Here is a 12,304-nt window from a genome sequence, read left to right on the forward strand (position 1 = left end):
ATTTCGTGGACAAGAACACAACGTTGTTCGAGGAAGATGGAGCACCGTGTCACACTGCTAGAAATACCCAAAAGTGGCAGGAAGAAAATGGTACAGCAAAAACCAATGAATAAAAACAGGCTAGAGTTCGCAGATACCCCTCGAGTAAATTTCCACGAAATTAAAAAACAACAACATCTTACAACAAAAACCAATGAACAAAAACAGGCTAGAGTTATAGAGAAAAATTTGAAAACTAAAATTTATTAAAAACGTTTTTCCCATACTATTTGTCCCCCGGTTGGACAGCGATAAGTATACGGACTTAAAACGCTAAAATCATTGGTACTATTCCATTTGGTGGATATAGCAGATAGGCTGATGTGGCTTTGCTATAAGAAAAACGCGTACTATAATAAAAAAAATAATTTAAAACAATTAATATAATAATTATCTATTTCTACAAGTAGTGTCTTTGTCACGTGGTTTAAGCTTCTTCATTTTCTGGTTTTACCTGAAGTATGAGAAAAATGCAAGCTATTTGCTTTGTGTTAAATAATAAATGATTAAAGGTTTTATTTTCGTTTACATGTAATCGGCATAACTAAACTGTATTTTTTCCAGCAATAAAAGGATACACATATTCCAGTTACGCAAAAAAAATGTATTTGCTTTAATGCAAAATGTCTGCAGTTTAGCCATATAACCAGTGAATTCCAATAAAAAATAATAATTAGACAGTAATACAAAGAATTATAAAAACAATTCGTAGAAAAATGTAATATAAATAACAAATATATTCATCATAAATAATACATACAATTTTTTCTACTCTTAAAATATCACGATAGAGGGCGATTGACGCACAAAATTTGAAAATCTAATTTTTGAGCCGTTGCAAGAAGTTGTATTAACTTCAATTCCTAATAAGTTTCTTATGTACTAATTAGTATTATTACTACGTCCAAGTGAATTACAGGATTACCAGATATGGCTTCACTTGATGAGGAGGATTGTGCAATTACAACAGAAAGTAGAAGGGTAACGAGGTGAATATAATAATCTGAACATGTCATTAATAGTAATACATAAATTAATGTGTTATTATTTCTTCACAATTTACACTTAATCAGTAACTGAGTAAGTTACCGTGTAAGCGTTACTGTTGCATTTATGATTTAGTCTTTAGGGCCTACTCTAGTCTTTAATACTTCACTACTTGTGAAGTTGTTTGTCGCTAATCAGTGATACGCTAGTAGTAGTGCAATATATAAATAAAAGTATAATAATTAATTTTAGCGACTGATATTAGGCTCATGCATGATACTAGAGATAATTGTACTAAACACTGACAGTAACAATGATGTTTGTAAGTTATAGTTATACTGTATATTGTAATGAGTAATATTATAATTATAAAATAATATTGTAATCTAATATCAGTGTATTACAACTTAGGAAACAATAAACGTTATCAGAGCTGTCAACCTTTAGGAATTTGTTTGAATGAGACTAGAAAAATTTCCAAAAGTAAAATTTTAATAAACTTTAAAAGTGTCTGGAGTCATGCTTCCTTAGAAAATTATTTATTCAGTGAAGCAAAATGGTGCAATTTGGTGTATTTCCTAGATCACAGTGATACTGAATTTCACTTGGATCCAGCCCAGCCAATCAACTAACCAAAATGTGTTATAAATTACAGAAAGCTTATCAAAATGTGAGATTTTTTTACTAACACATGTAATGTGAGCATAAGAATAACTCAGATGCATGAATGTTGGTAGATCTGCATTATATAAATTATATAATTGTTAACTTATAATTTAGGCTTAAATTTATTGATTATAAATGTTTGCTGTGTTTTGCAAATGTAGAAATGTTTGATCACAAACTGAAAAAAATATAATTATTGTTAGCCTACATTAAACAAATTAATAAGTTAATAATTATACATTTAATGTCAGCTTGTTCTAAAACTTCATGAATCTGCATTATTATTGAAGTGAAAAAGTAGCACAAATGTTTTGTAATACTGTTTGCATAGTGATAAACTTATTAGTAACATAATAATAAAAGCAATGGATGTGTACTCTATATCAGTAGTTTCAGAAAATATTTTCCGAGAGTACAGTGAGATTTTTGGTAACCTCTTATGCAGAGAAATTTGATGCTTTTAAAAATCCCAGTGAAAATATGAACAAATATTTCACACTTAGTATCTGTTGTTCCAAGCATTTATTGACTTAGACATTTATTTCTCAAGCAGCTATCATAAAATATAAGCAACTGAATTATAGTCTGGACATTTATCCTCCAAATATTCCTGTAAACTTTAACAAGATGGCATCTTACCCATCTTTTCTTATAAGGAAATAAATTAAGAGATCTTTCCTATCCCTATGAACTAAATCTTCCATCCCTGGAATCATTGCAAAAGCCCTTCTCTGAACCCTTTCCAATAAGTCAATATCCCTTTTATAAATAACGAGACCAAAACTATTCACAGTATTCTAAGTAAGGTCTAACTAGTGATTAGTATAAAGAGATAAGTACCTCTTTTTAACTTATAATCAATATGTTAATAAACACACCTTAAAATTGTATTAGCTTTGTTAAAAGCAACAGAGCAGTGTCTCAATGACTTGAATGACTTATCCACCACTGTGGCAAGAACCTTTTCTTCAATCATTCTAGTAAGTGGTGTGTCAACTATTAAACATGATCCAAATCTTACTATAATAGATGTAGGGTGTATGTCAGTATCTATATATGTAACCAAAACTCCTGTGCCATTTATTGAATGGCACCACAAACAAAAATCCATAAAAAAATTCACACTTTGGATATTCAAGATTCACACAATTAGAGAAATAGAGGTATGTGCAACAACCATTTCTTTATAATAGAACACAATTTTGAATAAAAGTACTATACTCACAAGAACACAACTTTCACTAGGACTGTACGTGAGGGCTTGATTACATCTTTATCGATGTAATTTTTAAATGTAATACTGAGAAACCAGATTTCTTAAAAACTATTATTCTTTCAATAAACAGTACTACTATTATTATATAAAAACATTACAGTTTAATATTACATTTAATAATTCCTAGCACAAACAACCACCTGTAGGGTAGCATTTCTGCTAGTTATGATAATTTAAATGTATTACTTAAGAATAATAGTCATTAGCCAAATATTTGTTAAACTAACTAATTAATTTGTGTCATCCTGTAGTAACTCAACATCTACAAGCAACTAGAAAATAGAATTTAATATCATCCAAAGACTTAGTAATTATGTTCCTATCAATATCTTTAAGTTAAATAAGAAAATGCAAAGGCCCAAGCACTGCTCCCACCCCGGAAGTACTCCACTGATAACAAGATAACATCACATAACATCCTATTCACTAAATTAAACTAGATGATAAAAAATTCAAAGCCAGCCCATATCATTCAAATATTCATCAAGCTTTTCTTTAAATTAACAGTATATACCATATATGAAGATAACCTGTTCCAAAGATCAACCAGAAAAATATAGCTGTCTTAGCTGAAGTTGACTCCTACCCTGGCAAACTTTGTGTGTCCTCTAATCTTACCATTTTCACCATTAAATATAAAAAGGATGAGGAAACAACACTGTCAATTCCTTTTTAAAGTCTTAAATACATTGATTAGATCCCCTCTAATTATTTTTTTCAAGAGAAAACAAGTTCAGAGATCTTAACTTTTTTATTATAATCTTTCCATCCTAGTAGTCTTCCTCTGAACCCTTTCCAACAATTCAATGTCCTTTCTATGTGTCTGTTTTTACATACAGGCAGAATATTTTGTGTAATATATAAACACTTGTGTAATCTCTGTTGCTTTTATGATATGGTTCACTAGATAATTGTGCAACATTTCTTTTATCTGACTATAGAAGTTTGCCACTACAGAAGTAAAACTTACGGTAATTTTTATATCTCTTATTAAAAATAGAAGTAATATTAACAGTTTCAAGTCTTCAATCCTTGACCTTTTGCCAATTCTCAATTAACTTGCCAAAAAATTAAAGGAAGAAATGCTTGCATATTTGATCTTTGACCTCCTTTTTAAACCTTTAGGAAGAACATTATCTGGCCCTGGTGCTTTATTTTTTATCTCAGTTTTTCTTTTTACTGTCAAGGGATTAATATCTACATGATTCAGGTTAATCCAAATATTTCTCATAGAATGTTCAGGACCAAAAATATTACTAACAACTTCTTGTAAAAACAGAGGATAAGAAAACACGTAAATGTTCCCCATCTCATAGTCTTCAACAAAAACTTTGTCATCAGCATTTGTTAGGGACCCATATCTCACTTTAACATTAACATTATCATCTATTAGTTTCTTATAAGTTTTTTTTTATTTCACCATTTTTTGAGAATGGAAGCTGGCTAATGTTACATCTATTTTTAAAGGAGGTGACAGTCATTGTCCGGGTAATTGTAAGATAGTTAGACATGCTTCTGAGGTGGTAAAGGTTTTGGAGAAGCGGGTTAAAGATGCTTTGCAAATCAACCTAACAATTTCAATGACAAGGAACCCACTTTGAGACTAATAATACTTGGAGACAGCTTGAATGGGTAATGAAGAAAAACTTTAATATAAGTTTAACATAACAGCAATTGTACAACATTTCGACAAGGTTTTGTCGTCATTGGGTACAAGTAGTTTACACTGACACATACATACAGTATAGAAAAATCAAGGAATCCATCTTAATTGAACAAAACAACCCTACTCTAAACCAACACCCTGAAGAATTTTTGAATCTTTTGACCTCTAAAGATGTTACTGCTTATTAATGATGGTAAAAGTGTGGATCCGGCATATCTTGATTTGTGGAAGGCTTTCAACAAAGTGCCACTTGGAAAATGTTTAAAGAAAAGTATCTTAGTGAGTCTAGGGGTCACTGAAGGATAATTTAGCTCAATAGGTTAAGGGTTTGTCAGAGGAGAGGAAGTAAAGGGCTGTAATGAATAGATTGGAGTTGCAAGTACTTGAATCATTTTAACAGGATGGTCAGCCTTTGTAATTGATTGTCTTCAGATGTGGTAAATACAACAGAATTCCGAGGAAGTTCAAGAAGGCATTATCCCCCAAAGTCAGCAACTCTCATCACTAACTAAAATTAGTTCCAATGAAGTCATTAAATGTTCCTTAACAGTTTCCAAACCTACTTTTATGGAGGCCATTAGTAACGCTTTTTCCATCCTTAAGACCTGTCTCAGAGGTCAAGCCCATTTACCTGTTTATCCAGACACATCCTCACTAATTGCTTTTCTATTTTCTTTCACTACTCAAAATTTCCTACCTACACTTGACCTGAGACAAAAAACTGTTCTATAAAGCACCAAAAAGCTCTCTATATCAGGGTAACGACTTCTTTAGTTTGCTATTAACATAATTTACTATGACATGGTCTACAAAAAAGAACTTTTTTTTAAATTTCTCCCACTAAACATTTGTATTTACATGTATCCTCTCCTCAACAGTTTGAACCCATTTTGCAACCTGTTAAGCATCTTTCTGTTTTAATTTTCCTCATATGTTCAACACATTTGCGTATTATTTTTAAGAATATGCTGAAAATAATTTACAAAAGAGAACATAACCTATTATCAACATATTTAATTTTATAAAAACACAATTCACCTAGAGATATTTTTAATTAAATACGTGTTCATCCAAACTTGCCAATTTTGTTTATTTGTACTTCGGATTGTATATTATTCCATATTTTAACCAAACTCTTAGAAAAGAAATAGAAAATCAGCTCCTAGAGACATTTCGCAGTTCTCTTGACCAGCTGTTTAATATCTGGGATGAGATTGGTATCTATGGAGATCAACGCCAGGAAAGAACAGATGTAGTGATGAAGCATCTTCGTACATTGCTGGAAGAGATGGTGGAGGAAGAACAGTGTTTACGGAGACGTTTGTTGCAGAATGTAGAGAGCTGTGGTCAAGAAATCCTCAGACTTTGCCAAGAATTATCAACTCAGCCATATGAGGTAATTTTTTTTATGCACACAGTATCTTCTAAGGAAATTAAGAAATGCAATTTAAAACTTATCTATAAAGAATGTATATATTGTTTGTAAAAATTATTGAATGTTATTGTTACAAACTCAAAATACTTGAATAGGAACACTAAATTAATGTCATAAGATTAACTTAAAAAAAAGAGAACATTTGTGAAAGTCAATATTGATGAATTAGTATTGTAGTAGTTTAAGTTAATTTAAAAAGTTCCTTACTAGCAAATTCTTAAAGACTAGCTCTTTAGCTCAGTTGTAGAGCATTTCTGTAGCATGACAGGTTCAGATTCAGGGTGAGGAAATATAGTGACCATCCCATGACCCTGAAGCTAGACCTGAATATGGGCCTTGTTTGTGAGAGGGAGATAATTTTGTAGTTTGGGTTGTTAAAAAAAGCATCTTATTAGCAAGTTGTAGGGTACTAGCCCTTCAATTTAGTTGGTGTAGTGAATATTGGGTGCTACTATAGCATGTGGTCTACAAAGATATTTACACTATAGTGTGCAGTCTATACAGATACTATCATCATCACTGTTTTAACTTTTGTTTATTTGCAACTGGTGCCATTTATTATAAGTAATGCTTTGAAACTAAGAAAGTATAAAATGCCATTACATGACATTTTTGGGGCAAATTTGGAATGAAATAAATTTCAACTATCAAAGCAAGCACAATTATAAATCAAATTTAAGGTACTCTTTTGTAACACAACTTATTAAATTATTATTATTTGCTGAACAAAAACGTGGATAGGTATAACTTATATAGCAAGAAATATCTTTGTAGGCCACATGCTATAGTAGCACCGAATATTGTTTGTAGCTTGAAATAAGCAAGCAATATATTACGTTAAAGCCACAGTATTATTTAGACGTACAAGGTGAACATGAACAACAGACATCATAAATGGCTGCTTTACCACACCATCGCATACAGTCAAGACAATGAAAGTAGTAATAGCTAATATTTTGTTTACTTGGATTGTTGGAATAATCAAGAACACAAATTTCAATTATTTGTTTGTTTGCATGACATTAATTGATTTAACTGTAATTCCAATTAATCATTTATTTTACGTGTCACTAATCTGTGTTATCAATGCTCATAGGTAATAAATTAATTGAGTTAATCACCCGACTCTAGTTTGTGAGTAGTTCATCTACTGCCTTTACAAAAAGACTTAAAAGCTTTTAAAAAGTCAATTTTAACAACAAATATTCTTGTGATCTTATGATCTTTTCAGACTTTTGCCACTTGAACTTAACATATGATATAACAAGTTTTAGTATGAAATATGGACCTTGTTGTAACAAATGAACAAATTTTTCTTAAAAGAGATAAGACTTGCACATAAAAAAATACAAAGATGTGTCACTAAAATACAAATACAAAGATGTGTCACTAAAGCTGAAATTGGTTTGGGTTTATTGTGAAAAATTAAAATTGGTTTCACAATATTCTATCTATATTACATTTGTAATTAAAAATATACTATAATCCAAGTCAGTATTTTCAATTACTTATTATTTTGAGTAGGAATTTAAAAAAGTTGTTGCTGTTTGTAATGACTCCATTGACTAATTATGAAGTAATTTTGTAGGTTTGAGTGAATACTTGTTATTGTAAATAAAGTGAAAAGTTTGAGTTATAAGTAACTAATGTTTTGTGGTTCTGGAAAGTAGGTAATTCCATACTGGGAAGTCTTTAAAAAAGCTCAGAATTTTGTTCTTGTATAAACCTTTGAATATATATATAATGTGTAGTAAGATGTGTAAATGCTTATTAACATAAAATTAAGCTCTAAAGCTATTCTATAAGAATTTTGATTTGTCCTTATTGTGCACTTAGTTTTGTATTTTTACCCCTTTTTTTTTTGCATTTTAAAATCATATGGCCCTTGCCAGTTGACTGGTATAGGGACATATATTAAAGCTTATCATAATGTTGGAATAATCTTTTATGTATACATGCTTCAACTGAAATTTTTTGAATTGCTAAAGCAACTATTGTGAAGTTATATAATAAATTACTATTGTAGTACTTTTGTATATCATTTGTATTTTTAAAATCCTTTCTCCACACCAAACAAGACATCTTTCTAATTTCTCCAAATTAGAACTAGGTTATGTACAGTGTTGTTGCTATTTGGCTTTAAACATCATCATCCATTACAGCCAGATGAAGGTTTATCGATTCTTCAACTAGAAAAAGACCTAAGAACCAGAGCAAATGAATTGTCAAGAGAAAAGCATGAACGTCTAAAAGCGTTGAAACATCTTCGTGATGCTGAGCAGAAGCTTTGTACAAATTTAGCTATGCCACCTCACGTGTTTCAGAGTGGATCAATTGTTCCCCCAAAAGAGGATCTTCAAGAATTAGAACAACATATCACAATGCTTAAAGAGGAAAAGGTATTGAATTATTTTATCACATATGTAGACTGGATAACCAGCCTATAGATTTTATGTCTGTATCACATGCACTGTGGAAGAGGTTATTTCGGTGAAGGTAAACATGTATATATTTGTTTTGCAATCTGTAATAGTTTAGTCATCGTAATGAAATAATAATAACTGAACTTGTAGAACTTCACTTTTCTATATCATTCCTGTATCTTGATAAAGTTTTAGGGTATTTGTTTCATAAGCTTTTGGCTTGGATCAGTTTTAGGTAAATACATCATATTTAAATACTAGCTATACTACAAAGTGGTAACTGGAGTAAATTTAGGCATATAGTATAGTGACAAAATGACCATAAACTCTGGTATAGTCTGTTAGTCATTGTGATTCTAGTGGTGTATGTAGAAAGTTGCTCTTGAGCAAATTGTGGAAATATGTTAACTTCTGATTAGACTCAGAATGGCTGGTATAGTCTGTTAGTCATTGTGATTCTAGTGGTGTATGTAGAAAGTTGCTCTTGAACAAATTGTGGAAATATGTTGAGTGAAATAAATTATCATATTGCACTAGAGTGTAGTATACACTTATAAAATGCTATTTAAATTGAATAATGTATGTGAGAACATGTTTAGACCAAAAATAAGGCATATAGTCTTTATCTTTTTTACAATTTTTCATGAAAAATTTAATAAATTTTACTTCAGCAGTGTTTTCTCTGTTAAAATATAACTTGCATTTAGCAGTTTTCAGCTACTTCAGATATTGTGGCCTGTTATTGAAATTCAGACATTGATAAATTTTTGATATTTTTTGTTCTATTTTGTGCACTGAATTATATAAAATTCTATAGAAATGAAAATTCATTTTTGAAAAGAGAATTCAGAAGACCTATGGATTTATTAAAAAGCCTCCAAAACAGTTTTTTTTTATTTATTTTTTGTTGTTAATGATTTTAAGGTTTTGTTACTTTTAGATTAAGTCTTACAACGAAATCACTAGAACAGCAGGATAGTATTTTTATTTGTAGTGCTTTTAGAAAGACAGTAAGAGATATTACAATAGCTATTTTTACATAATAAAATGGGTGACAAACATTGCTCTGCTTACCTGTTTTTACTATTTATATATATTCCTTAATACCTTCAAATAAAGATACAGTTTTTATGCTCCTACAGCAATTCAGAGCATGTTGGTTTGTCCCTGTATGTTCATCTGTCCTAGTCTTGTTGATAGCATGTCTTGAGATTGGATGTATGAATGGATTTGGCTAAACTTATACAACTGGTACAACACAGAGAGTTCTAGATCTGATTAGTTTTTGAAGGTTAAAAGATTGCTGGTACATAGAAAATCCATCCCAATCTTGCAGACAGGTGTTATTTATTCAAATTAGGAAGATTTACATACACAGTAAACGTTAATGGGGACATAGTTTACCAGATTTAGCCATCTTGTTTCTTATTTTGTCTGTCAGGTTTGATAGCTTGTGGAAAGTTTTTAGCACATTTAGTAGCTCAGGTTTTTCTCTTTGGTGTCTGGGTCTGAAATGAAGTAATAGTTAGGTTCACTGATGGTATATAATCAACATGAGTAAGATCTCCATTTTTATCTCCCATTGCAAGTTGACATCCACACACTTCAGTATTTTCAGTCACAACAAACTTATTTTTAACAGCACGTGAACGACCTGTAGTCTAAAACCAAGCATTTCTTCAAGAAACTGGTCCAATTACAACCAACAACAAGACAATATCACAGCCTCCCATTATTCATTGATAATAATCAAGTCCATCATTATTGGATTATCTTTTGACAAAAGCTATTACTTGTAAGTATTTTAAATGATTACTCTAGCACCTTCAGTAAACAAGTTGAACATGTGATTACTGTAGTTTATAAACTGTCAAGTAATCACATGATTTTGTAGATAGGCAATGTAGGTCACACGTACTCACTGTTTTGGGAAGTAGAACATTGATTACTAAACCTGTAACCACATGTTCTTATACCAACCATTTTCTGGGACTGCTAGGGTTAAAGCTAACTTTTTTGGCTATTGGCAAATGCTTGTCAGATACTTTCAAACTTGCTTGCAAAGTACTAGCCTCATGAGGGGGTGGGGGGATTACATGCCCTTAACAGGTAACCAGGTAGCTGATGTAAGTTTCTAAGGAGTGTCACACTTTAAACTTAATATATTTTTTAATATACTATAAAATACTAGATCTAAGTATATGATTATAACTACTTTTCCCAGTATGAAATGAGAAAAAAAAAACAGCTCAAAAATGCTGCTTGAAAGCACTATTGTTCCCATGCTATTGTAAACATGGGAAGCCCTTTGAAAACTAAACATGGGTGATGCACAACAAGCTACTAGAAAAGGCTTATCACCTGATTATCATATTGTGGTTTTCCCATACATGTACATGTGGACAGCTTTACTGTTGACAAGTGATCTGAATACTTATAATCATGCCCTTTAATGGACACTAGTTAAATACTTGCATATAGCCGGCTAGCCATCACTAATTTCAAGCTCTATACTGCTTTTGTTTTGTCAAACTTGCTTTACTGTCTGACTCGCTTTTTTATACTTTTTAACATTAATGAATATGTAAAAAGTTGCAATCACTAAGTTTGTATTAAATTTAAAATTTTTAAGTGAATTGCAAAAATACTTAACCCTAAAAGAAATAATTTTGTCTTTCAGTGTTTTCAGACATGAAATTGAACATACCTGTACCAAATTGCAGGTAGCTTCAAATCATCTTCCACTATAAAAGTTGTATTTATGTATATTCATTAAAATGTTTATGCTTATTGGTCAGGAGAGAAGCCATTGTAACATTACTTGAACTACATGTAACTTGTCATTATCCCATTATCAGAACTATTTTTTAGTAAATGGCTTATTCTTTACACTATATCAATGAATGGATCTTATTTTATTACCAATGTCATCTACAGATAAGCACTTGTACTGTTAATAAGTAGATAAAAACTTGAAAGCCTAAAACTTTTTATACCTATATTAAAAAAATGTTTTAACCAGTTTATTTATGCTTACAGTCCAGTTTAATAACATTAATACTATTTAAATATTTGTTTGATACTTTAACTGGCCTTCCAAACTTGGTGAAATTGTATGTGTGTATTCGTACATGTACAAACCAAAACCGAGATGTGTGAAATTCAAAACAAAGGCCATTGCTTATAACAAATTTTAACTATATGAACTTATCAAAATTTCATGAATAACTAACAAAATATATAAAACTAAATTAGAAATCATAACATCTGTCAATAAAGTATGAAAGGTATAATTTTTAAAAGAAAATTTCTGCAGTAATAGTGTCCAAAATCTTCAAGGCAAACATTTTCCTTGAAAAGTTATACCTTTTATACATTATTGACATAATCTATGTTTCTTAATTTTGTTTTATATGTGTTGCTAGTTGTTCATGAAATTTTGAGAGACTTGTATAGTTGAAATTGGCTACGAGTGATGACTTTAGTTTTGAATTTCACACTATAAATCTTGGTTTTGGTTTATGTACAGGTTTCCATCATTTTTATATAGTGCTGATTTCATTGCCTATATACAACTGAGGCAATTTATAGTATTAGACCTATTTTATAAAACCTATTAAAACACTATAACCCAAGCACTTTCAAAAGTGCTCAGGTTTTATCGTTTTATATTAAGAGTTACAGAACCTATGCATTCTTTTGACATCATAGACTTATATATATATATATATATATATATATATACACACACACACACACACTCGTAGTATTAAGTAGTAATTAATTACTTTACTTTACTTTACTAGTTAGTT

The 12,304-nt window shown here is 30.6% G+C and overlaps 1 protein-coding gene across 2 annotated transcripts in view; it reads left to right on the top strand.

Annotated features, from left to right (window-relative positions):
- Positions 1 to 876: 876 nt before the first annotated feature.
- The window catches only part of LOC106462201 (protein regulator of cytokinesis 1-like), a 38,164-nt gene continuing 26,736 nt past the window's right edge, over positions 877 to 12,304 (top strand). For both annotated transcript variants that reach the window (XM_022389391.1, XM_022389392.1), the window contains exons 1-3: positions 877 to 1,028; positions 5,775 to 6,030; positions 8,232 to 8,468. In XM_022389391.1, the coding sequence (XP_022245099.1) occupies positions 970 to 1,028; positions 5,775 to 6,030; positions 8,232 to 8,468 (552 nt within the window). In that variant the 5' untranslated portion in view covers positions 877 to 969. The remainder of the gene's footprint in view (positions 1,029 to 5,774; positions 6,031 to 8,231; positions 8,469 to 12,304) is intronic.

The sequence above is a fragment of the Limulus polyphemus genome, unplaced genomic scaffold (genome assembly GCF_000517525.1).
Source record: "Limulus polyphemus unplaced genomic scaffold, Limulus_polyphemus-2.1.2 Scaffold1117, whole genome shotgun sequence".
In the NCBI taxonomy this organism is placed as follows: domain Eukaryota; kingdom Metazoa; phylum Arthropoda; class Merostomata; order Xiphosura; family Limulidae; genus Limulus; species Limulus polyphemus.